Below are 27595 nucleotides of genomic sequence, written 5' to 3'. Positions count from 1 at the left end.
AGTAAGTGGATCTGTATTTTTAACCCTTGTGCTAATGGCAAAGGTCCAAGATTAGAATATCAGCATTTGTCAGATTGGATGTGAACTCAAAACCTTGGCATTGCTAAGCCATATAACCCATGTAAACTAATCAATCATAGCATAAAATTAAATTTCTGTCATCGTGCACTCACCTTCATTTTGTCCCAAATCTGTGACCTTTTTTCATTTGTGGACACCATTGAGGATGCCATTGCAAGCTTCAAATAACAGTCCATATGACATATGCACTATATTCCAAGTCTTCTGAAACCTCCCTTAAAGGGAAAGTTTACCCCAAAATTAAAAATCTATAATAAATTACTCACCCTCATGTCATTCCAAACCCATAAGACCTTTGTTCATCTTCGGAACACAAATGAAGATACTTTTGATGAAATCTGAGAGCTTTCTGAGCCTGCATAGAGAGCAACGCAACTTACACGTTCAAGGCCAAGAAAGGTATAAGGACATTTTTAAAATAGTTCAAGTTACATTGACAGAAGAAGAAAAAAGGTTTCCTTTGCACACAAAAGTTTTCTTGTAGCTTTGTAAAATTACAGTTGAACCACTGATTTCAGATGGACTATTTTAACAAAGTTCTTACAACCTTTCAGGGCCTTGAATGTGTCAGTTGCATTGCGGTCTATGCAGGATCAAAAAGCTCTTGGATTTCATCCAAAAATATATTCATTTGTGTTTTGAAAATGATTGAAGGTCTTATGGGTTTTAGTGAACTGGACACAAGAACCAGTCTAATTTGTGAACAAACCATTCAAACAGGTTTTGTGAACCAGATTGACTGATTCCTTAAAATAATCCAACTAATTTGGATTCACAAAATGGATTCACAAAGATTAATTCACAAAATGTGAGCTGCTTTAATTTTGAGGGAGAGATACATGGCTTTATTGCATCAGATACAAACCACTGATACTTCTGTTGACCTGATACAAATAAATAAACAAGACTTATCGGGGATCTAATGAATGAGCTCTTTTTGTGTTTTGCAGAAAACAAAAGTCAAAGGTGTGTAATGACATTAAGTAAATAATGAGAGAGAGAGTTTTGCGAGTTTGGAATAACTTGAGGGTTCATTCATTAGTTTGAATGGCAAATGTCTTGCCTAAACGGACTAAATCCAGTCTTGCAATATACAGTACTAAACTGAAAGGATGGGCCCGGGGCACCTTGCGTAGACAAATTAAGTGTGGTCTGGGTCAACAGCATGAGGAAGAATTCAGGTGACATTTTAATTTACTCCCCTCAGCAGGCAAAAACACATGAGTATTAGAGAAAGGTAGCACAGTAATGTCATCCTAGCCCTTGGAAAAAGTGATTACAAAGACGAACTGCAACCCAAAAACCCATGCTAGCACTTAAACTGTCCTTTTCCTTTTCAGGTTGAGTTAGATGACCTCCAAACTCTGTTTCTAGAATGCATGGCCCCACCTTTAGAACTATTTTGAGTGGCTCCTGACATAATCTCAGCCGACATCTTTTTTTTTTTTTCCTGAAAAGAGTTCTTTGTGGCACTGTGCCAGAAATGAACCACTCCTCTCTGCGTCAGATCCTCGTGAGTTAAATTACGCTTCCCCTCCTCCATTTAACTTCCTTTCTCATTCTTGCTTCTCTCCTCAGTTTCTTGCTCGTCTGAGAACACAGCTCTTTTGTTTCAAAAATCTCACCAGTTTTTTCCCCCTGGGGTTGAACTTTGTGATATTCTAATTGCTTTCCACTATTTTCAGCAACTTCCACCTCCCACCCCCGATCTCTCTCTCTCTCTCTCTCTCTCTCTCTCTCACCACCCCCTCCCTGGCTGAAAGGTGGGCAGAAATAGCGCATGTTGCTTGTATCTACAGTGTCCCTTTCTAGACAGAAAAATGAGCCACCATTAAAAAAAAACACAGATTAGTTTTATGACCCAATTTTGTCCGTATCAGGCCTCCTATGACTCAGTCTCATCCAGTTGGTTTCCAAAAGATTATTTAATGTTTGAAACAGATCCCCAGTGTTTTTTGATTCATTGGAATTCAGCTAAGCAATGTTGAGGACACTGAGCACTCGTGTTTTTGTGTGGTTAAATCAAACCTGGTAATCCGGTTACACTGACATTACATGTCATCGGACTCCCGAGGCAGGAGTCACTCAATCCCTTCAGAGGGGCAGAGGGAGACTCAGGAGGAGGTGTTAATTTTGGCACACGTCAGAAAAACTGTTCCATCCAAACCTTGACTATGAAGACCTGTTGCGACCAAGAGGCCGCCAAGCACTAACCCCATTAAAATTCCTTCTTTATGAGGCGTTGCCAACCTGGCTGAGATCTGAATTGGATTTGGCTGCCATACAAGGAGGCTAATCAAACCTCGGCTTCTAGGCAACTGAACCTATCTTGTTCCTTTAAATTAGAGCTGTAATTTCGTCTCTGAGGAAAAGGCTTTTGAACTGACCAACATTGCAGCGTTTGTTTGAAATAACTGTTTGTTCTCATTGCTGCCCTTCAGTGATTTCTTTTTTTGGCTTGTTTTTTTGGTACAAACTGGGCCCAGGGGGTGAGACGCCCTGAGCCATCCCTGAACTCAGGATTGAACAATAACCATGGGGTGTTTAACCATTAAACACCCCTTTGCCATTTATCATGGCACAACAACAGGAGCAGCTGCGCGCTCGCGCTCATACACACAGGTATCCATCAGCAACATGTGATAATGTCCACAGCGTTTGCCAAACCACGCACAGAGAGGGTGGACAGCCAGGATCCGGGGAGAAAGATGATCCTATTAAGAGTCATTGTGGTACGGAAGGCTGTACGTGAGGCGGCTGACACATTCTGAGAATGGCTGGCATTGTGTCCTTGCTGAGTTATAGCAATAATCATAAGGATGGCAATAACATCAGAGGGCCAGATGAGCAGAGAACTTTTCAGCTGATGCGTTCCAAAAACAAGACAAGCAAAGAATCAGAGAGTGTTAGTTAATGAGATGATTCGATATTGTCCAAGTTAAATGTTACAAACGGTCAATGATCTCAGAATTATGGAAGGCAGTTTTCACCTTAGGTAATTGTGAGATGAAGTCTAAATATAAATCCAAATTGCAAATAGCAAAATACATCACGATTATGAGAACTACAATGAATTTAACAAAGTCAATTAAAATAAATTGCCATTTTTATTTTTTAAAATGGCAACCTTTTTCGTTTTATTTGAAAAAAGTGTGAAAAGTTTTAATTGTGAGCTATAGTTCTATCATGGCAACTTATATTTCCAGCCTTTTCATTTTTTTTCTCTCTCTCTGAGGCAAGGTATTTATGATACAGTTATGTTTGTTAAACGTTTTGTTTAAAGTTCCAATTGTGAAATTGGAATTGTATGAGACATTATGAGAAATAAAATATTCATTTTCTTTTTACATTTTCAGCTTTTCTTTTTCTCTCTCTCTAAGTCAATATAAGAAATATAAACAATGAAACGTTTTAAAATTGGTAATTACCTTTTACCAATTCATTTTTTTTATTTTTTATTTTTTTTATTTTTTACTCTGAGGCAATAATTAGCTTCCATACAAAACATGATTGCAAAATAGATTTGAAACTGCTTTGTCACTTCCCAAAACGAATATTTCATTTTCGGTTCTTCTTTCCCATCACAATGAAGAAATGACTAAAATGAACACCATCAGATCTGGCGAGGGCTTGATATGGTTTCGAGACATCTTTTATAGTGCAGTGATGGAGTGTCTTTGGTGTCCTGCTATCATAACAATAAGGGGAAGAGCTATTGTTAGCCTGGATTGCAGTAATATCACAAGGTCTCATGACTCTGTTGTCCTGTGAACTCCCACAGAGAGAATCTTTAAACAAACCAGAAGGGTAGAAACACAAGAAGGCAGAAATCATTATTTCTTCCACTGGTCTCCATTTAATAAAAGTCTATTAGTGTGTCACCATTTGCTGACTGTACAAATGCAAAGTCTGGCCTTGTCTTTTATTTACTCTACCTCTGCAGAGCGCCACATCTCCATCGTCAGTCAGTTGCATAGTTACATGACGTGAACATGGGAGCACTGCTCAACTCCTGATGATCCTTCAGAGCCTACTGGAAAAGGGAAAGAGCAGCTACCCATGAGACTGGAATTCACGGTTGCTAGGAAACGTGATGGAACATGAATATCACACGTCAGAAAGCTCAGCACGGTGGTAAATAGTTCCCTGAGATGAGATGCACACATATCTCCCTCGATACAGTGAGCCGCTTATGCCTCATTGGCCTCCATCACCATCACTTTGCATTTGTTTGCATTGTGAGCGTTTGCTCACTCCTCAAACTGGCAGTTACCTACATGTGATTATTTCAAAGGGAACATCACCATTTGTGTGCAGCTTGTTAACAGTGAAACACTCGGTGAGTGACTTGAGGAACTCCTTTTAAGGAGACCGAAGAGGTTTTGTAGAATAAGCTCCCTGTTTTCGATTTGGAACAGAATTAGCCTGCAAGTTTAACCAGAAGTCTCTTTTTCGGAGGATCAGTCCTACACAGATTTTAGGCTTTTGAACAGATTTAAATTCACTTTAAAATGTATACTAAGCAACCTTGGTTAGACCATTTTACTCATAAGTAGTTTGCAGTAAACAGCAGAGAGATGGCCAGCAAACAGACTGGCCAGAGGACACAGCACTCACTTAGAAGTTATTTGATAACCATTTGAACAGAAGTTGCTATTTGTTTTAAGACATCTTAACTATTCAAGTCTTTAAAAAGTACCTAATTACAGCTAATTACACTGATTATAATCATGCAAAGTCACTCCAAAGTAGTGGTGGAAAAAGTACTAAGAAATTGTACTTAAGTAAAAGTATCACTAGATTCACTACTTAAGGGATAATTTACTTGACTAGTAAAAGTGCTGAAAAATAATATGTATTAAGGACGAGTAAAAGTAGTTTGCTGAAAAACTACTCAAGTTACTGTGTTACAGAGTACTGTAGTTGACATAGCTTGTACCACAGTAAAGATTTTTATAAAAAAAAATTCTGACTCACTGTGATAAGAAGCAAAATGGAACCACAAAAGCTAACTGTTTCAAACACGACTGACGTTATATAGTGTTCTTGGAGCAAAACATGATATAAGTCTCATAAATTGTTTGACGCTATGTTAAGCAAACATACTACCTATCCCTGTTGCCAGGAGCAACTGTTTTATAACTAATTAAAAAAAATGCATTCACGTATAAGACTCAGGAGGAGAGAAGAGAGTGAAAGAAAAGGGGAGAAGAAATGCACAGGAAGAAAAACAGGAATGATCTCTGCTGGACAGAAATAGCCCCGTGACGTTTTTAAGAAGGGCAAATGCAAAGTAGAGTAAGTGAGGGTTTAAAACAGTGTGAATAGAAATGTGTCAGAAAAAAATCATGTGGGGTATGTGTAAGGTTGGGCATCATTTGAATTGAATGATTCTGATTTTTTTCAAATTCCTAATTTAGGTTGCAATAAGGTAATAATAATAATAATAATAAATAAATAAATAAAAAATCTTAGATATCATTAGCATTTATTCTCCTATTGCGAACTATTTCATTGTTAGCTGAATACTATGAAAAAAAAAACACTTTTGACTTTTGTCTAATTGACAGGCTTTGTTTATTATTTTAATTGGATACGAAATCAAATACACTGCTGGATAATAACCAACAATTTGTATACTATAATATTTTTTTCTGTATTTTCCTAATGACAATTTTAGGATTGGTTTACAAACAAATAATAAGGCTGAATAGTTTATATACTGTATGTGCACTGCACACACATCCAAAGCACGCAATCCATCTGATTGACAGACAAATCATGATTGATCTATCAGCCTGATGCACATTAAAATGCATGTGCTTTTATTTCAGTGTTGTTGTTAATGTTGCTGTTATTTTAGCCAAAGCTTCGTACATTTAGTTTTGTATTTTTACCATTTAACTGAACTTTGTGTTACATGTTTTGCTCCAACTGTGTTCCAACGATGTTGGAACTTTTTGAAATCGTGATGAATGAGTGACAGTTTTTAAATAAATTTAAAAGGAGCACTCTTTGCATGTGGTTCCAAATCCTGGTCCTGGAGGCACCCCAACATTGCATGTTTTGCATGTCTCCTTTATCAAACACACCTGATTCAGGTCATCAGCTCATTAGTAGTGACTCCAAGATCAGAAATTGGTGTGTCACAGAAAGGTGCACAAAATGTGCAGTGTTGGGGTGCCTCCAGAACCAGGGCAGGGAACAACTGCTATATTAACAACTGTTATTATTGTATTGGCTGCCACACCAAGTCATGCACACCTGCTTGCTTTTCAGTTTAATTTCAGTGTTTTTGTGAACATTATATATATATATATATATATATATATATATATACTTTAACACAAATAATTGTAACACTTTACAATATGGTTAAAGTATTAAAGTGTATTAACATGTTAGTTAAGTATTGTAAAGTGCTACCTAAACAATGTATTTTGAGTGTTCACTAGAAAATATTACTGCCTGAAGTGAAGTGGATGGCTCTACCCCAGAAGTTGTGAAAAGTGCCCGTCAAACACCAGCTCGCTCCATTTTTCCATCAGCACCACCTTCTTTCAAAAAAAATTTTGTACTTTGGATGAAAAATAAATGAAGTGAAGTTGAATGATTTGACCTACTCAAATAGAAGTAAAATTACCACAATTTAATTATACTCAAGAAAATAGAAAAAAATTTACTCAAGTACTGTAACGAATGTATTTGTAATTAGTTACTTTCCACCTCTGCTCCAAAGTATGTAGCAATATAGTCATTAGAAATAAAAGGCAGGGGAAACAGTTTTTGGGTAAATTGTTAATTTTATTGGAAAACAAATATACAACTTGGAATGGATTTTGAGGCATGGCTGTGCCATAAGCAGTTACAAAAGAAAAGTGACTAATTAAAAAGCATAGTAAGAACAGAACAAATACAAAAAGATTAGAGTATATGAGTACCTGGCGATAAACCCGTTAGTATTTAATTCAACGATGTTGCAATAGTGCAATGCTGAGGACTTTTCCCATTTCTATTTATACTCAGTCCATTGTCCATGTAGAGTTGCACCTCCACATAAAATCAAGAGAAGAAAAAAATAATCATGCCAAAAATGTTTGAAATGATGCCTCGCTGTGTGTCAGCTGGACCCTTGATGTCACCGCTCGTCGGGTGGGAAGGCAGACAGAGCAAAAAAAGAGGAAAAAGGGGCCTGTGCGTAGTCAGTATCTGTGCCTATACGTATCACCTGGTCCCATAACTGCTCCTAACAGATTGTTTACGATGACTAGGAGTTGGGGGAAGGCATGAGCACTCAAATCTTATAGTATACATGCAGATCCTTTGGACAGCAGGAGAGGATGGGGAGAAATTAAAATGAAACATTTTGCAGAAATGAAAAACAAGAAAAGGCAGATAATTTTATACAAGAAATTCTGTACAAGGCCTTCACTTCGCTGTCATCATTTGTACAAATTCTGTGAAAAGAGAAAAAAGGGTGATTAAGCATCACTGTGAAAAAAGGGGCAACCAAAGATTAGTACTAAATGTTTTAAATGGACACATACTAACCTTCATAATTGACCTGACCATCCCCATCAATGTCTGCTTCTCTAATCATTTCATCCACCTCCTCATCTGTTAATTTCTCCCCCAAGTTTGTCATCACATGGCGCAGCTCAGCAGCACTGATATATCCGTTCCCGTCCTGAACAGAGAGAACAACAATCCATCCAAATTAAGTATAGGGATGTTCCTAAAAAAAACCTTAATAACAGGTCAACTGAATTCAACAGAAGCCTTACCTTATCAAAGACACGGAAAGCTTCTCTGATCTCCTCCTCGCTGTCTGTGTCCTTCATCTTTCTTGCCATCATGGTCAGGAACTCAGGGAAGTCTATTGTTCCATTACCTATTTAAAGAGTAATGTACACATTCAGATAAGTGCATGTTCTAATTGTGATAAAACACTTCAGGAAAATGGTTTCAAGTCATATTCAAATTGGACCCTCCTTGCAAGAGTTAACATGCTGATGGCTAATGTAGCAGCAAAAATGTGTCCTCACCATCTGCATCCACCTCATTGATCATATCCTGCAGCTCTGCCTCTGTAGGGTTCTGGCCAAGGGAGCGCATGACAGTGCCCAGCTCTTTTGTGGTGATGGTGCCATCCCCATCTTTGTCAAATAGTGAGAATGCCTCTTTGAACTCTGGGAAGATAACCAGGGGAGACAGATCAGTTTTTGAGCCACATAACCATTTTCATAAACCCTCCCTCAAAAATCACAGACATCAGTCGCTTTTCCATGTTAGCAATACACAAAAGGAAGAGGTAAAGTACTTCTACTTTTCATGTCAAGCTTTTTGAATAATTAACTACTTGTAGGCATTAAAATTCCACATGGCCACTTTGTAGATCCCATACTATGTACTTCATCTTAAACCGTTTATGCTTTACAACAAGTTCTAAAACGTCAAAATTAGCATTTTTTTTAAAAAGCTGTGTGTTGCTAAGACCAGTAACAACAAACGCCTCCACAGATGAATTCTAGGGTGACAGGATGCTGTGGAAGATGCACACAAACACCCCAGAGCCAGGGCAACAGCTGACCACAAGTACTAGTTTTAAGGCCTTTGACCTGCAGAACACCATTAGTTAGTTACATGCAAAGACAATATGCAAAACAAATCGCTTTGCGTAGATGCCTTAAGTACCTTATATAGTCATTTTCAAAAGACAGCATTTTGTAAAGTAAGTCAAGAGTCAGCACTGTCACTGATCAGTTTAAATGAGGAGAATTGATCCTTGCTGGCTTATAGTCAGGAATCAGGACAAAACTATACTGACAAGTGAGACTACATTTCACCAGTACATGCATTTGCCCAGAGGTCTGAGCACTAAAGGCCAATTAAAAACTCCTCCTAGTGCCAACACTGCCCATCGAGCAAAGCTGATGAGACCATTTGATACCTCCTGTAATATAGCAACCAACATTACAGATGGACAACCAGCTTTCCTTGTACACAAAACATGAGCCCATTCAAATTTTTTTACTAAAAACATGCAAAATAATACTGAAGCTTAAGGACATGCATCGGACTCACTTAATTTTATTTACAAAAGTTTTTTTTTTTTTTTAAATGTTATACTATCCAAAGAAACAGCACAGAATACAGAACAATTACAACTTTCCCAACAAAACATAAACATATCGTGTGTTTAGTAATATTTTTGAATCAGTTTTTATAGTGAATTAAGAAATATATAGAGAGAGAGAGAAAGAGAAAGATAAGAGATTTTTTGGTTTTCGTTATTTTATTACATCAGGTTAAATTAAAAATACATATTTTACTAAAGAAATATTTCCCTAGCAACTAGCTAGTTTATTTTATTTGGTAACAAACTATTTAATGGTGTAAATTGTAGTTTCGGTTAACAATAACAATCCCTAATTAATACAATAATTAAAGAACAAAAAAGTAAAAATATCTAAGCAAAAAAACAAAAACAAAAATTTTTTTTTTTTAATTATTTAATATCAATTTACTTAAATTACCCTTACACTTATCTGTACAGTATATGTTATAGTTTAGATTCACGTATTTCTTGTTAGATGCTGTAAAAGTTATGAGCCTGCACATTCAAGGAAGCAATAACCCATCCATTCACACAGATCTGACTAAGTTACAACCTTAAAAGGCAACAAAATAGCAAACTGGAACAGCCAGGGTATTGCAAAATGCTATCATCCAGTGCAGAAACTCTGAAGGGGTGTGTAAGAAAAGAAAAAGCATGTCCTACCAGCTATTTGCTCCTCTGTGAGTTGATCAGCCTGGGGATGGGAAGAGATGACAAACAACCATATTACTAAATGGTGTGGAGGACAAACTCACTAAGAATTCATATTGTTTTGGTTCTCTGACATCAGTGTCTAGCAACCTGTGTGAGACCAAAGAAAGACCTCAGATTCCCTCCCTCTCAATGTTACGACACAAGCAGGAGAGAATAAAGTCCCTCCACAGCGACGGTATTTAGACACTCCTAACTACAGCAGTTCATCCACCTGATTACCGGTATTTGGTGAACTATTCCCTCGTGGTACTATAGATAGTCATTTTAGATAGTAATTGAACCTTTTTATTGTTATAGTAGCCCTGTGTCATAATGCTCGAGTAACCAAGATAGAATACTACAGGATATTTCATAATGATTGAATTTGATCACTAACGTTACCTTTTAACACGCATATGCATATTAAAATAAACGGATATATGAGCAAAACAGGTGTGATACTGAACATTAATATCTTAAGATGGTTCAAGATTTAAAGAAAATGTACCCTCCACGAATTTATGCAAAAAACACAATACATAACAGTTTTTTGTTTGTTTGTTTTTTTGGTTTAACCAGCTAACTTACTTTTCTGATAGAAGTCCGTTATGGATAAAGTTTAAATTAACGTTTATATGATGCTGTCCAACTTAACAACTAAACCAAACAGGATACTTTCTGTTCAATCAAAGCTTAAATACAAACGAATTCTGTTCAAGATTGTACACTGTGGCTTACAGAACCCTATTACAAAGTTTGGTAAAAAAAAAAAAAAAAAAGTTACGTTACGCTCTCAATATGAAAACTGAAAGTGAAGCGGTTCACGCAGCAGCAGACCTCAGAAGTTTAGCAGTTCCTTTACGTTAGCGCATAATTTCTTCGTTTTAGCCTGTTATATTAACAAAACAAGCGGAATATGACAAAAAAGTACAGCAAACCCCGAAGGAATAGGAGATGCGAGGCGGTGGGTACGTTAACGTTATATTCCTTCATTCAGTCCATCCACTGTAGTAGTACATTTGGCGGCATTTTCCTGTAACGTTAAACGACTGAAGAAAACTATTTTTCTGTGTCTTGACTTCTTTGCTTGCGTGCAAATATACGTTAAGTTCATATATTTTCATTAAAACATATCCATCGTTTATCATAAATATTAGGTGCACTCACCATTTTTTCTTTTTCTCCGTCTGTCTCCCTCCGTCTCCGTGAGAGATTCACAAATGGTTGTCAGAATATTGGTATAGACCCGCCTTAACGGTCGTACATAAACACCTCCCATCTCCCTGTATCCATCCGCCAACCGCACTGCATTCTGACTAGCGGTGCTTCAAAAATGCCGCGATATTTGTCCACGAAACTAAACTAAGCTTGAATAAACGTGATATATGTCCTTCTTAAAAACGATACGGTATTGTATTGGGATATCGGCTGGTGTCGAGGCACAAGTGCAGGTGGACTATATGACGGCGGAAGAATACTGAACGCCTTTCAGTTGTGCGGATGGCTGTGATTGGTTCATTTGTACCTGCAATGCGTCACTCCCTGGTCACACACTGTAAAATTTGCCGGTCATAAATGCCATATAACTTTTAGAGCTGAAATAGGGAATCACCTGAGCCGTTGTGAATTCCATCCTTAGGGGGCCAGAATTATAGTGTTAATGTTCTGGGATAATATTAAGATTTTTTTCCAATTGCATAAGTCCCAAAATTGATGTAAAGTGTATCCAAGTTTCTTAGTATGGTTTTAATATTTATAATGAATCTTCACACAGATAAGAAAACATATAGGCCTATGTTTTCCATAGAAGCTTAATTACATGGTGCTGGGCTGTAATTTATACACAATTTGCGATTTTTGGATTCAAATAACCTTTTTTCAGAATGTGTATTAAATATGTAAACAAAGAAAAGTTGTGCAGCTTGTGTAATTATATTGAACAATTAAGACATGTTTAGACATATAACTAAAACTTGGCCTATGTTAGCATTCTCTCTCTCTCTCTCTCTCTCTCTCTCTCTCACACACACACACACACACACACACACACACACACACACACAAACACACACACACACACACAGTAAAGTAAAGTTCTTTTTATTGTAAATTGCCCACTCCATTTATGTGTTATTTAAGTCGGGTGGATTCTGATTGGTTGTCAATGCTTTTACTGTACATTAGCTAAAAATAAAAATAAAAAACATTTCTGAAAGTGATTCCAACAGTGTTGTTCCTCTATGTTGCTATCTTTATAGTTATGGTGTCAACTTCCCTATTATAATAAAATTATTAAAGTGTTATTATTAATGATTATTAATACAGTGGCTGATTTTATCATAAGCTCTTAACAAAATATCTTATTAATGTTTAATTGTTGAATGGTCATGGCACTTACTGCATATTTGCTTTTTTATCATTGACAAAAAAAAAGGAAACGCAAATCAATAGCCTGCATCGTAAAGAAAGGAGATTGATTAATACAACTTAAGAAAGTCAGTAACAATAGCACCAAAAGTAGTGATGCCATCAACCAGTTCCTGCCTTGTTTATCGAGGCCTAGCCAGTTTCTCAATGCTCGACTGCCTTTTAGCTCCCTCCTTGCAGGCCACCTGTCTCTGGCCATGTCCCAGGTCTGTTGGATATTGAAGGGATGAGAAGACAGACTGTTGCTGAGGGTGGTAGAGGGATTTCAATACCAAAAAACTGCAGGAGCAACTGAGATTAACAGTTGAGTGATCCACCCTCAGTACTGTTAATGTGATACATGTGCATTGTATTCGTGCTCTTGGATCATAAGGTTCATTATTTACCCCAGATGTTTTCCATGCCTCTGCACAACCTCACCTCTAACTACCACGCCTCAAGAAAGGAGATGACTGAATCAAACTTCCTTTAAGAAAACAGTTACGTCTAAAACAGTAAACCATGAACTTGGGTGTTTCCTGCATGCTTGCCTTTCCAGAGCTTGTAAAACTAAGGGAAAGAGTGAATCATGCAGTGGTTATACCCACAACACATGCAACGTGTGCTTAATGCCTCTTTCAGGTTACCAAAAAGTTTCCACACTGTCTGGATACATAGAGCGGTGTCTGGTATCCTTAAACAATGTAATTCCTGTAAGATTTTAATATGTTTTTATAGGCCTCCACACAACATAAAAAAAACACTTTTTCATTTTTTTTATTTTTATTTTTTCATGCAATGCTATTATTTAAATGGCCAGATTATGTGTGCAATACTTTTCTTGGGAGGTAATATAGGATCAAATATATATATCAGTTAACCATTATTTTTGTTAACTGAAAGCTAAAATAAAATTGAAAAAAAGATTCACTTTATGTTTAAGTTCTAATAAAAAATGGTAATCTAATACAAATTTTTATGTAAAAAAAAAAACATGCTGCCTTGGCAACTAACTAAAATACAGTAAGTCTAAGTATTAAAATGATTTAAACTAAAACTTAAATCAGCATAAATTAAAGCTAAAAGCTGAAAAGAATAACACAAATGACAAAAGCACATAACAAAATGAGTTAAGCTTAAACTAAATGTAAAATGAAAACTAAAAATATAAAAATAAAAGCAAATAAATACTATAATGATACAATGTGTGTGTGTGTGTGTGTGTGTGTATGTTGCTATAGAGAAAAAAAAGGAACTAAAACATCACATTTAATTTTTAATATTGTTTTACATTTTTATTGTGGCCTTGCAATGTGAATGTGATATGGTTTGGACAACATTGTAGGGTCATTAAATACCATGATGACAAATATTATAGTATAGATAAATTAATATGGCACTATAAATGTGGCACTGAAAAATTATCATTATTATGTTCAACTTAATTCATACTGTGGATTTGAATCTAGTAAAATGAGTCCAGCTAACCATATATCCATGTATTGCCCTTGACTATGCCAAGAACTTTGGTAATAAGATGCCAGTGTCTGTGAATGGGTAATTGTGGACATAAAAAGCCATGTGAGACACAGATGGTTGATAATCACTGGTATAAAGAGCCCCTGACCACTCAGGTGTTTACTCAGAGTGAGGGCCATGAAACTGAAGACCTATTCATTCTTAATGCACATTGAGGCTTTGTACAGAACACTGGCAGACATTGCAACACCAGGATCCAGTTTCCCAACATAGACCCGTGTGTGGCTGTACACACGTGTGCCTGTGTGTGTGTGGTAGTGTTGACGAAGCTGTACATAAAGGAAAAAGAGCGTGACTGAGATTGTCTTTCCCTTTCTGAGAGTCCATCTGTTTCCCTCTCTCTTTTTTGAATGACCGCCAAAAACCGTGTAGTTGAATAGTAGGCAGCAGTCATCATTATTAGTCAAACTTCACAAAATTGTGAAAAAAATATATAATTATGGTCATAATTTATACCAAAACTGACATCAGCTGCCTGTCAGGAATGCATGGAGGATGTTTCAAAATAAATTCTGGAAAATTCAATTCATATTTTAACCACTCTGGAATTCACAGGCTTGAATCTTGACTCATAACAGACAAGCTCTGCATCTTTGGCAGTAAAGCCGATTTAAAAAGGGGATTTATATTCACATAATCTACCACCTCTGTCAGATATAAGAAGAATAAATAAATCAGAATTAAATGGACAGAAAAAGAGCACTTTTTATTAACATCAGGAGCTTTAAGAGAGATCAGTGATATAAAAAAAGCTTAATTATGAATGTTTTTTTTTTGATGCTCAGTGTTCAGAGAGATTCGGCTATTATATTTAGATAATGGATTCTTTTTAAGTACACATTGTTCTTAATGTTGATGTAATATATCTATGAAGGAGGCGATATTATAAGCTGCCTGAATGCATATGTGTAAACAAAACAATACATTCAATAATAAGATTCAAAGAATTCATGACTGAAGCACTGAATAGGATTAAATTTAAAAGCACAGATTTTCTGTCTACGGTGGATATAAATTATGTCACATCCCTCTTTATTGCCCTTTGCAGATATGCAGTAGAGCACCACAGTTATAATAAACCTCAAAGATAGCTTTAATTGCTGCAAATAAAATGCTCAAACATGGCAGGTTAAAGTGCAGCATAACTGATTTTGCAAAAGGATTACTGTAAAACCTTTCGAGTCACTTAACCTAATGGTAAAAAAGCAGCGACCTTAGAACATGGCTTGACAAAGGAAAAATTATACAAAAAATGATAAAGCTAATTAATGTGCGATGAATATTTATATAATATATTGACCCCGAACTTTCTTGATCAGCGCTGTTGTGTGTCTCAGACATTGTAAATTGCTACCTGTAATTCAAGTACAGCAGAAGCTTGAGTTTCACATACAGTACAGCATTAATATTTAACCATGTATTTAGTGAGGCCTATTTGACATCACCGAACGCTCCAGATGATTAACACACTTTAAAAAAAGGAGCTTTTTGTATAGAGAACAAACTGTAAATGTATTGTACTGTTCATTATTAGAGAGGCTATTTGTATCTGTTCATTAAAGTGATTGCAAAATACGCATGCAATAATATACATCTTAAAGATTAATTCCACTTTATATTTAACCTTTTAGACCCCCCTCCCCCCTCTCTCTCTTATTCCAGACAGCCCAGTTTTAGACATCTGATATGCAAGACTTGGCTGTTCTCACACACAGACACTGTGTTCAGTACTCGTTGATGGCCAAGTTACTGAGATGCCATTTAGCAGATAACAATGATAAGACTAATATGCACATCCATTGTGCTGACAAGGGCAATTACCGACATATGACCGAATAAAATAACAACTGATAGCTCGTTTTGGCTGGTCTTTGTCTTGTGTTCTTCCAGAAATTATTTTATTGCTCCTGCGCCATTTACTTGTCTTGATGATTCACTGTTATTGACACCAGTTGCTTATTTACAGAGAGAGAGAGAAAAAAAACTATTATTTTTCTGTTTTACATTTTTCAGTTTTATTATAGTCTTGCAATGAGAATGTTAAATTGTTTAGACTGATAAATGTTAAACGGTTCTATCTACCTATATCTGTCTTATCTCTCTCTCTATTGTTCTTTTCAGCTTATTACACCACTATTTCGGCATATATATATATATATATATTTTTTTTTTCTTTTTTTTTTTTTTAAACGATGGACATTATAATTAGAATCAACGCACGCAACATATACTTAAGTACATAAAGTGTTACAGTGCTTGTATTATTTGTGCATTTAAAAAGTTTGATATTATGTACAAATTTCCATCATTTGAACTAGAAATGATGACAGATATCTCAATTCAACAGAGGGTACTTTAAAATCTGTCGGTCTAAGTCCTGATGATTTAATCCTCTGCAGTGCTCCCAGACAGTTCTGCCCTGTCACAGCAGTAACGGTCAGACCATTGCATCTGGCCACAGTCCAGAGCACTGCAGCAGGGTGCCACCCCCATTAAAGCAGGCCATCCCGTCACCAAAGGCCACTGCAGAGAACCAGCACTCTCTCACTCGGCCCATATGGGATTCATCAGAGAACAATACCTCTAACATTAATAGGACTGACACAGACACAGGTTGTTTACATACATCATTTGGCAAGTATACTTTGTGGCAGCAGTCCCTGTACAGTATTGATTTGTAAACATACCTAACCAAACAATTATATTTATCAACCTGATGAAACTGTTTCTAGGTAAAGACGTAAAGGAAGAGTTCACCTAAAAATGAAAATGTGCTCCCCCTCAGGCCATCCAAGAAGTAGATGAATTTGTTTTTTCATCTGAACTGATTTAGAGAAATTTAGCATTACATACTTGTTCAAACGATTGATCTTCTTCAGTGAATGAAGGCCTTCAGAATGAAAGTATAAACTGCTGATAAAAACATCACAGTAATCCACAAGTATCCACACTAATACAGTTCATCAGTTAACATCTTGTGAAGTGAAAATCTCTGTTTGTAATGAACAAATTCATCATTAAGATGCTTTTAACTTAAAACTGTTGCTTCCAGCTAAATGTCCTTGATCCTTAATATTGCTTTCTCCAGTGAGTAAATTTTCAACACATTTATTTATTTTGGGTGAACTACTCTTCTAAGTTTTCAATGCAGAAGAAGTGATTTTCTGATTGAACGATAAAGCAAAAAATTAGAGACAATTAATGTGACAGTTCATGCAAACATTAAAATGTACTCAGCCTCATGTCATTGCAAATGTACTGTACAGCTTGCTTTCTTATTAGGAACATAAAAGAAGATATTTTGGTTACCATTGTGACTTTCATTGCGTCAAAAATACATTTATCTCAATTTATCTTTCTCAAATGATCTTCTTTGTTCCACAGAAGAAGTCATACAGATCTGAAACAACATGAGGGTGAATACATAATGAAATAATTTTAATTTCTAAGTGAATCATTTCTTTAAGGGCAAACCTTGAATTGGACACAATTATATGTGTAAAAACAGACACATATGGATGAAGGGAGATATCTGCTAAAATAGATGAAGCAATGCCTCTGCAGCCTTGGCTTGTTCTTCAACCAGTTTTCTCAAGTTTGGAAAGTGACTTATACGTTTCAGAGGAACAAGGTTGCATGTGAGTACATATGTATGCATATATACTCAGTACTTGACTATACCTAAATTTATGTACACATGCAGTATCCTAAGTGTACTTAGGAGGATATAATGCAGAGCAAATGTTTGCCACAGCTGAATTCCAGGTCTGTTCATTCAGTGAATTAGTGAGGCACATGGCTGAAGTGGCTGTTATGTAAGGAGTCTTTCATGTACAATCCCTGCAGGGATGGATCGCTTTTCATTCTGGCCTCACCAGCTCAGTTCTGACATCAAGTGATACTTACCTGCTATTGCAACTTCTGCTTCTGCTTGGATTCCAACCCAATATCTCTTAAAGGGATAATTCACCTGTTAGACACTTGAAGCAAGCTTAAAGGTACTACTTTTTTTCAGCAATTTGCTGTAGCCTTATACCAGCCCATGAGTGAAGCTCAAAGTGAGGGCTCAAATGATCAGACCTTTAATTACAGCTTCATACAGAATGAATAGTTATTTTGTCCAATGGAATGAAACAAATAACCATCATTAAATGTGATCTTGCTGATCTGTGATTAACCCCACACATACAAAGCAACTATTTTCAATCAGTTTTAGCTGTGATTCAGGCATATTCAGTTGATTATGGCAGCTAAATTTGCCGGTTAAACATCGACAGTCATGTTATATTATATTATGAGAAAATACAAGTCGGTAAAACCCTGGAACAAGGGATTTTTCATATTACATTATGTTATTCAAAGATGTCTTTTAATAAAAGGTATTTAGGCCTATGTGTTCATTCATTCTTGGTCAATTTATAATAAATTTCTGTGACTCCCAAAAACCTGTTCACAAAAGTGGTGACATAATTATGAAATAACATCAATCTGTTCACAGCTTGTTGTATTTTTCCCCACAGGCACACAGAAAAGAAATGTTTTATACATAGTTACTACGTATAATAACATCAATAACATTGTGATAAAATACTTTTGACTTAAACTTCAATTACTTTATGATATGTTTTCAATCAACCCCCCCCCCCCCCCCCCCCCTTATTTTTTGTACTAAGACTAACATGATTCTAGTTAATTTATAAAATGTGGGCATTTGGGTGTGCAATTTAAGGTATTTACACAATGTATTAATCATTACATTTTGTAATATAAACTTTGTTAGGTATAAGTATATGTAATATAAATAATGTAATATATTGAATTATATTAATAATTATATAAATGTACATTAAGTAGGCTATTTTATAGTGTAAATTTTTTTAAATAAACTAATTTTAAACTAATCCTTACCACACATCCCAATTTTCTCAATATCCCCAAAATTTCTAAAATCATTTTAAGAAAAATGCTCTCAAAATGCTTTTAAGAGATAAGGGTAAACAACTAAGGACTTGTTTATTTTCCCAATCCACTCTGATTTGTTACAGAATAACGCTTTTGTATTTGAGTCGTCATTTTAACTCCGCCCCGTTTGCCTTTGACCCTCATCGCGCGCCTGTGCTGTGGCGGGAGATTCCAGCATGGCGGTGCAACCTAAACAAAATCTGTCCATGGACAGTGCGTCTGAACATGGATTTCTGAATTTTTATTTTTCCATGCCCGAGAAACCGGACACCACCGTGAGAGTATTTGATCGAAACGATTACTACACGGTGCACGGAAAAGATGCGGGTTTTGCAGCCAAGGAGGTTTTCAAGACGAATGGAGTCATCAAAAACCTGGGCACAGGTTGGCTGCTGACTTATGGAATTATTTCATAAAATACTCGGTTCATTAAAGATATTTGGTTCTTTGTTTCTTTCTGTTGTGCACATATTTACATCTTATTTAAAATGCATCCGTGTAATATCAGTTTGTGAACAACTTTAAAATGATGTTTGTATTGTTAAATCAGAAATTAAGTCTAATAAAGGTGCTTTTTATTTTAAAAACACAGGCAATAAGAGGTTGGAGAGTGTGGTCCTCAGTAAGATGAACTTTGAGTCATTTGTGAGGGACCTGCTGCTGGTCAGACAGTATCGGGTGGAGGTTTACAAAAATGCCAGTAAGAGCAGCAAAGAACATGACTGGCAGATATCTTACAAGGTAACTTGCAGTCTTCACTAAAAAAATTTTTTTCCACGTATTATTTTATCATGTTTGTGGTTTGTATCCCAGGCGTCTCCAGGAAACCTGACCCAGTTTGAGGAGATTTTATTTGGCAGTGGAGGAGGTCCTGGGGAGGGAGCTGCCGGTGTTGTCGGGGTTCGTCTTGGCACCGGGGCCGATGGACAGCGTGTCGTCGGTGTTGGCTATGTGGACGGCACCCTCAGGAAACTCGGTGTGTGTGAATTCCCAGACAATGATCAGTTTTCCAATCTGGAGGCTCTTCTTGTGCAGATCGGGCCCAAAGAGTGTGTGCTCCCTGGAGGAGATGCAGGTGGAGACCTTGGGAAACTCAAACAGGTGACTTGCTTATAGATGCCAGATTGTGTGTTATGAAACAAGATGGAGATGCACAATATATTGGATAATAATGATTGATTTAGATTTTTTTTTTTAAAATATATATATATATTTTAATATAAAACATTTATTGGTTATCAAACAAAATGGAAAAGTAAAGAAGAGAAAAATAAATAAATAATAATAATTTATCTGTTTATCATACCAGTTTATCATATATTTTAATATTGGTGCATCCCTAGAACAAGATTGTATAACCTTAATCATAATTATTATTTCTTACATGCTGGTTGCTGTTCATATTTTAGGTGGTGCAACGTGGTGGCATTCTGCTCACAGACAGGAAGAAATCAGAGTTCACAACTAAAGACATTGTGCAGGATCTGAATCGGCTCCTGAAGGCCCGGAAGGGAGAGACTGTGTCCAGTGCTGCACTTCCAGAGATTGAGAAACAGGTTTGGGGCTCTGCAGCACAATTTAGACGTGTAATTCTTCCAGGTCCTTGCCCAGGAGAATAACTCAGGTTATTGCGTTTTTCCAGATTGCAGTGTCTTGCTTACAAGCTGTCATCAAATACCTGGAGCTTCTCTCAGATGAGGCCAATTTTGGTTCCTTCAAGATAACCACCTTTGACCTCAACCAGTACATGCGTCTGGATAATGCTGCTGTGCAGGCTCTGAATCTCTTCCAGGTCAGGGGTCATTCAAAAACAAGAAATATGCATTTTGTTCAGTGGAGGGTTATTGTGAGTTCTGATATGTACCACTTCTGATTTCTCAGGGGTCTTCTGATGATGCTACAGGCACTCATTCTCTGGCAGGCCTTTTAAACAAATGTCGTACTCCTCAAGGACAGCGGTTGGTCAACCAGTGGATCAAACAGCCTCTCATTGACAAAAACAAGATAGAAGAAAGGTGAATTTTTTATTTTATTTTTATTACATATTTCTTTTAATCTAGATGTCATTCTTTGATTCACTCTGATACATATTTATTGAATGGTATAGGATGTTTAAGTCGCTTAAGATTTAGTTTTTCCCTAATGCTGATTTTAGTTAGTTTGTGTGTGTGTGTGTGTGTGTGTGTGTGTGTGTGTGTGTGTGTGTGTGTGTGTGTGTGTATGTATATATATATATATATATATATAACAAAGCTAAGAAGTATTCTATATCTTTATATAATTTTTCTTTTTATTTAAATGGAATTGAACTTCATACAAAACGACATACAACAAGACTATAATTTTTTATACTCCGACCTAAAAGTTTAGGGATGGTAGAATTTTTGAAAAGCCTCTTATGGTCACCAAGGCTGCATTTATAATATCAGAACTTTACAGAATATTCATATTTGAATATATTAAATGAAATTTATTTCAATGAATTTTCAGCAGCCATTACTCCAGTCAGTCACACAATGATCCTTCAAAAATCTTTCTAATATGCTGATTTAGTCCTCAAGAAATATGTTTTAAAACAGTTGTGGAAACTAGTGTTTTTTTTTTTCAAGATTCTTTAAACAAAGATCAAAAGAACAGCTTTTACATAAAATAAAAACATTGTTACTGTGACAGTTGATCAGTTTAATGCACCCTTGCTGAAGAAAAGTACTAAATACTAAAATTAATTAGAAAGCTATGATTTGATCAGTTGACCATCATTAGCAGCTCTTTTGTCTTGATCTTGTTTAAGTATCTTGTGGATGGATGTAGCATATTTTTAACATTATAGAGGGTTTATTTTTGCCTCTGACTTTATTACACATTTGTGGGCATGATGTGCAGACTAGATCTTGTGGAGACTTTTGTGGAAGACTCTGAGCTGAGAAAGAGTTGTCAAGAGGATCTTCTCCGCCGTTTTCCAGACCTGAACCGAATGGCAAAGAAGTTCCAGCGTCAGAGTTCCAATTTACAAGACTGTTACCGAGTCTATCAGGCTGTGGGGCAACTGCCCAGTCTGGTGCTGGCCTTGGAGAGATACAGTGGTGAGCAAAATGTTGCCTGTTAACCTTCTTTTTTGCATTTGAGCAGTTTTCACTGAGTGACCGCTGTAATTTTGTTTAGGGAAACATCAGGTTCTCCTGCACGCAGCATTCATCTCTCCCCTCAATGACCTTGTCTCTGACTTCTCCAAATATCAGGAGATGATTGAGACCACACTGGACATGAACCAGGTTTGCTGTTGCCATCTACACTCTGTGCTTCAATCAAACTTTAAGTTTAGTTGGTAGGTTGCTCTGGCTAAAATCTGGAATTCCTAAAATGTATGCGCCTCTTGTTTTTGTTGTCCAGGTTGAACATCATGAGTTCCTGGTGAAACCTTCATTTGATCCCACCTTGAGTGAGCTCAGGGAGAACATGGATCGCTTGGAGAAAGCAATGCAGGCGGCCTTAAACAGTGCGGCTCGTGAACTTGGTAGGTGAACATAATGTGGAAATAGTACGCATATTTATGTTAAACTAGTATGAAATCCAATCGTGTTTGTTTTGCTTTAGGTCTGGAAGCAGCTAAGACTGTGAAGCTTGAGTCCAACGCACAGATTGGGTACTTTTTCCGAGTCACATGCAAAGAAGAGAAGAGTCTTCGCAACAACAAGAAATTCACTACTTTAGATGTTCAAAAGAATGGAGTGCGATTCACTAACAGGCAAGACAAAGTTGTTGAAGGGGATGTTTAAATGCTACTGGTTAGAGTTTTCAGTGAGTGATGGGGTTGGCCTTTTTTTTTTTACAGTAAGCTGAGCTCTTTGAATGAAGAGTACACTAAAAGCAGAGAAGAGTATGAAGAAGCTCAAAACGCCATTGTCAAAGAGATCATCAGCATCGCTGCAGGTGAGTAAGTCATTTTCATTCAGTGTGTATTTAAGAAATGTTCTGGATTAAGTGTTTACGCAATATAATGGGAAACTTCCCTCATATTAATACAGTACATGGTGGTCTATTTTTGCGGATTTATTTTTAGAGTGAGGTTAAGCTTGTTCTGTAACAATAAAAAGATGGATGAAACATGGATATTCCATAAAACATGGTCCATTTTAATTCAAGCTGACTTTGGCCCAGCTTATAGTTTACATTTACATTACATTTACATTTATTCATTTAGCAGACGCTTTTATCCAAAGCGACTTACAGATGAGGACAGTGGAAGCAATCAAAAACAACAAAAAGAGCAATGATATATAAGTGCTATAACAAGTCTCAGTTAGGTTAACACAGTACACGTAGCATGGGATTTTAAATAATATAATAAAAATAAAAAAAATTTAAAAGTTTAAAATAATTTCTTGTAGTAATCAACATTAATCCACAAATGTTTATAGAGCCTAATGTTTATTGAACATGTTAGCCATTTTGGTTACTAACTTTAAGCTGTTTTCATTTAAAGAGGTGGTTGATTGCGATTTCACTTTTTTAACATTAGTCAGTGTGTAATGTTGCTATTTGAGCATAAACAATCTCCAAATTTGCTGCACTGAAAGTTCAATGCAAGCGGAGATATCGTCCTTTAAAATTCTGTCAGTTTAATGTCTACAAAAACGGTTTGTATGGGCCTACAGCAAGTTATTTCCCGGGTTCATTATGTCACAAACCCAGATAAACCCCGCCCCCAGGAACATGCAACAAAGAGGGCGAGGCCCTTTTGTCCTGCTTTAGAGAAGAGAAAACTAGGGGTGCATGTAAAAACCTGTGCATATATGAATAACGATTCTGTCTTCTAACGATTCTAATGGATTCACGTTTCTAAATCATATGTTCTAAAGCAGCGATTCTTAATTCTGTTCCATGTGTCGCCCTGCTTTGCAAACGCTGTGCTCCTCTCTCTCTCTCTCTCTCTCTCTCATTCAGATCATCAGCTCAGTGAATACACTCATTTTCACATAGCTATGAGATGCTTTATATATAGATGCAGTTGCAGTTGCCTTACTGTATTACAGCTTTAATCAGGATAAAACCGTATATTAAAAGCTAACCAAGGCAGTTTCATTTACAAATAGCAGTGTATCTAAAAATATGAGACGGCAACAAACAAAAAACATACAATTAAGAGCTGTGCTTACACAGGTTCTGCGTGATAATCTTCACTAATACCCTCTACATCTCAATTGGGCTCAAATTGATAAGCAATATAGACGATGCCAATGTTTACAACAAGAACACATGCTGCTGAGGTGAGGGGCGGGACTTACAGATGAGCACTGGCGGTTCAGCCAATTACAACACGCTGGACCAGCTAAACAATCGCGTATTACTGGGGGGAGGAGCTTCATAAAAACAGGAACTAATCGGAAGTGTTCAAATGAGAAAGTACAGAGTTTTGTTGAATAAAGGTAAATTATGTTAAATGTTTTTTCAAAACGAAGCATAAACACATGACTGCACCCCATAAACACAATCAAGCCTAGAAAAAAGTCAACCACCCCTTTAATCATGTTGTTGGCATACATTACGAAATAATAGTTTAATAAGCCTGTGTTTGTACCATAGGCTATGTGGATCCAGTACAGACTCTGAACGAGGTGATCGCTCAGCTTGATGCAGTAGTGAGTTTTGCTGTGGTGTCCCATGCTGCTCCAGTGCCTTACGTAAGGCCTAAAATACTAGAGAAAGGGTCAGGGAGTCTTATTGTAAAGGCGGCAAGACACCCCTGTGTTGAAGCCCAAGATGATGTGGCTTTCATTCCCAATGATGTCACCTTCAGAAGGGGCGAGGAGATGTTTCATATTATCACAGGTAAGCTCTTATTTGATAGGAGGATTGTGAAATAGCAGTTCCATGTACATAAATGCATTAATCTATAATAAGCATTTTCTTCTCCTATATTTTTAGGTCCAAATATGGGTGGTAAATCTACTTACATTCGTCAAGTGGGTGTGATCGTGTTGATGGCACAGATTGGCTGTTTTGTACCATGTGATGAGGCAGAGTTGAGTGTGGTGGACTGCGTGCTCGCTCGAGTGGGCGCAGGGGACAGCCAGATCAAAGGAGTGTCCACCTTTATGGCTGAGATGCTAGAGACGGCTGCTATTCTTCGGTCCGAACTCAAATTTGACACGTTTTGTACATCATTTTTTAAGGAACATTCTGGGTTCAGTACAAGTTAAAGAGAGTCCACTCAAAGTTCTGTCATCATTTACTCACTCTCACATTGTTCTAAACTTGTATGACTGACTTGTTGAATGTTCGTAACCAAATAGTTCTGGTTCCCATTGACTTCCACTGAATGGACAAAAAACACAGTCGAAGTCAATGGGAACCAGAACCCCTTGGTTGCTAAAATTATTTAGTGGATAGTTTAAGACGATATTTTCTAGAAATAAATCAATGCAGATCCAGCATGAGGATGAGTAAATTACAAAGTTTTCATTTGAGGGTTGAAGGGCCAAAATTAAATTAAAAAATTAAAAATTAAAATACTGTTTTTGTATTCTAGCTAAAATATGTTCTAGCCTGTTCTAGTGATTTAGTATATCTTTGTCACTGTAACAACATAATGCCATAAACTCTTAAAAGAAATTAAAACCATTTTACCGCTCAAATAATAAACATGTTTTAACAAGGGTAATGTGAAGTACGAATCTAAATTATTTTTGTAGTAATCAGTATTGCGTGGCCATATGAACTTATATTATACCAGGAATATTCTATAATACACATGCTTTTGATACATTTACAATATGTCCATATTGTGCGACTTTTTAGTAATGAATACATGTCATGTTTTGACACTCTAGATCAGCCACAGAGGATTCTCTTATCATTATTGATGAATTGGGCAGAGGCACATCCACATACGATGGCTTTGGTCTGGCCTGGGCAATCTCAGAATACATTGCTACCCGTCTCAAGTCCTTCTGCCTATTTGCCACTCACTTCCATGAACTGACTGCACTTGCACAGCAGGTTCCCACTGTCCGTAACCTCCACGTCACTGCCCTGACCACAGACAGCACTCTAACAATGCTCTACAAGGTGAAAAAGGGTACGTGACTCTTGAAACTTTTTCTAAAAACTTTGTGTATTTCCTTTGTGTTTAGTGGTGTATGATGTTTGTGATTTATTTGACTTAGGCGTTTGTGACCAGAGCTTTGGGATTCATGTGGCAGAGCTTGCTAACTTCCCCAAGCATGTGATTGCTAATGCACGGGAGAAAGCTTTGGAGCTTGAGGAGTTCCAAGATATCTCCAGTGCTGGGGAGGAAGCTGGACCTGAAGCCAAGAAACGCTGCCTGGAGAAACATGTGAGATTGAAAAATAAATGTTTGTCTACTCTGCTGCTCAATGTATTCAATTTTTACATTTGATAAACTGATTGGCTGTAATCTTGCCTATAGGAGGGGGAGAGGATCATCGAGGCTTTCCTGGCTAAGGTTAAATCAATGCCTGTTGAAGGCATGTCTGATGAGGCTATCAAAGAGGAGCTGCGCAAGCTCAAGGCAGAGGTCATTGGACAAAACAATAGCTTCGTCAATGAGATAGTGACACGTTCTGCCAAAGTCTAACTGACTTAAGCCTGAGGGCTTAGCATTGGCTTAGTGGATAAACGTCCAATAATTTCTATAAGCATTTTTTTGTATAATGGAAATGGATATAATCTATAGTAGATTAGAAATATGTTCCATTTTAGCCCCATCCCTTTCTTTTCAGTTGTTATTCTCAGGTTATTTTGCAAAGTGTTGCCACATTCTTAAGCTTTCTGTCATAAATTCTCAGAGTAAAATCTTTCTAAAAATATTTTGTGTGTTTATTGTCAGTTAAAATCACAACAGCAATTTTTGTTAGTGACAATGTTGCCATCTAATGGATAAATTTGGAACGGCTATTTTCAAAGCTAATGTTTTAATATTATAATTAAAAACATGTTTAGTTCAGACTGACCTTATTCGTACCCTTTTAAATAAATATTTAGATTCATAAACAATACAGTATTTTATAAAGGTGCTAAATACACACCAGGACACCGCAGTGGATTGCAAGGAGGTCTGGAGAATAAATAAAACTATTAAACTAAATGAAGAAAAACTGAAAATTATTAAAGAAATTGTAAAAACATTAAATTGGATGCATCTAACAGTGTGGTACTAGAAAGTATAGTTTAGAAAATAATGAAAAACTTCCATTTAATACATTTATAATATTTTTCCACAGTATAAAAACAGTCTAATTTAAAATTTAATTTAAATATTAAAATATATACTCTAGCTGGATATTAAATAATAGGAGTCTCCCACACAATGAGTGGTGGAGTGGTATCAAAAATCCCTTTCATGGCTTACCTTGTAAATAAAGACAAAAAAATAATAATTGTTTTACTGAGCTCTTAAGAAATTTTCAAGTGCTTATTTTTTTTGATTGGTCAGGTTTGTAACAGCAATGCTTTCAAGTACGTTTGTTTTCTAACCAAAAACATCTTAATACAGTCTAAGATAGTCTGGTCCTAGCTGGTTTAAGATGACCAGCTGGTACTCAGCTGGTCTCCCAGAACCTTTACCCCTTCTGCTACCTTGACCAAGCTAGGAGACTGGTTTAGGCTCCATTGAAGGCTTTAATGCAGTTGTAATGACATTCAAAACTCAGCTTCATGGCACCAGGCTGGTTTACACTTTTAGACAGATTTTATTCAGGATTGGAAGCTTAATATCTAAAAGCAATGACGCTTTTTGCCGACTATCAATGGTGCCCCCTTGTGCATGTTCTCCAT

At 36.6% G+C, this 27595-nt stretch overlaps 2 protein-coding genes across 2 annotated transcripts; one reads left to right on the top strand and one right to left on the bottom strand.

Moving 5' to 3' along the window:
- Window positions 1–6864: 6864 nt before the first annotated feature.
- LOC132122233 (calmodulin-1) lies at window positions 6865–11167 on the bottom strand. The gene is made up of 6 exons (XM_059532241.1): window positions 11060–11167; window positions 9863–9893; window positions 8127–8270; window positions 7866–7972; window positions 7633–7768; window positions 6865–7538 (listed from the first exon to the last, which is right to left on the bottom strand). Exons 1-6 carry the CDS (start codon window positions 11060–11062, stop codon window positions 7510–7512), a joined length of 450 nt encoding a protein of 149 aa, XP_059388224.1. The 5' UTR covers window positions 11063–11167; the 3' UTR covers window positions 6865–7509.
- Window positions 11168–18933: 7766 nt separating this feature from the next.
- On the top strand, window positions 18934–26628 carry LOC132122234 (DNA mismatch repair protein Msh2-like). Its single transcript, XM_059532242.1, has 16 exons — window positions 18934–19183; window positions 19392–19540; window positions 19613–19900; window positions 20209–20355; window positions 20442–20591; window positions 20681–20814; window positions 21683–21882; window positions 21962–22071; window positions 22190–22313; window positions 22394–22544; window positions 22632–22729; window positions 24383–24628; window positions 24725–24929; window positions 25630–25877; window positions 25966–26135; window positions 26229–26628. The coding sequence occupies exons 1-16, from the start codon at window positions 18976–18978 to the stop codon at window positions 26394–26396; spliced, it is 2796 nt and encodes a 931-aa protein (XP_059388225.1). The 5' UTR covers window positions 18934–18975; the 3' UTR covers window positions 26397–26628.
- Window positions 26629–27595: the final 967 nt, after the last annotated feature.

The sequence above is a fragment of the Carassius carassius genome, chromosome 40 (genome assembly GCF_963082965.1).
Source record: "Carassius carassius chromosome 40, fCarCar2.1, whole genome shotgun sequence".
In the NCBI taxonomy this organism is placed as follows: Eukaryota; Metazoa; Chordata; class Actinopteri; order Cypriniformes; family Cyprinidae; genus Carassius; species Carassius carassius.
This window is presented reverse-complemented; position numbering and strand designations above follow the sequence as displayed.

Excerpts from the sequence above, each read along its gene's own strand:
- LOC132122233 (XM_059532241.1), bottom strand. Across the intron at positions 7,973-8,126 it reads CAATGAGGTGGATGCAGATG|GTAATGGAACAATAGACTTC; the intron begins GTGAGGACACAT and ends CTCTTTAAATAG. Across the intron at positions 7,769-7,865 it reads CTTTCCGTGTCTTTGATAAG|GACGGGAACGGATATATCAG; the intron begins GTAAGGCTTCTG and ends CTCTCTGTTCAG.
- LOC132122234 (XM_059532242.1), top strand. The coding sequence starts at position 18,976 with ATGGCGGTGCAACCTAAACAAAATCTGTCCATGGACAGTGCGTCTGAA. Across the intron at positions 19,541-19,612 it reads ACTGGCAGATATCTTACAAG|GCGTCTCCAGGAAACCTGAC; the intron begins GTAACTTGCAGT and ends TTTGTATCCCAG. Across the intron at positions 22,730-24,382 it reads GATCATCAGCATCGCTGCAG|GCTATGTGGATCCAGTACAG; the intron begins GTGAGTAAGTCA and ends TTTGTACCATAG.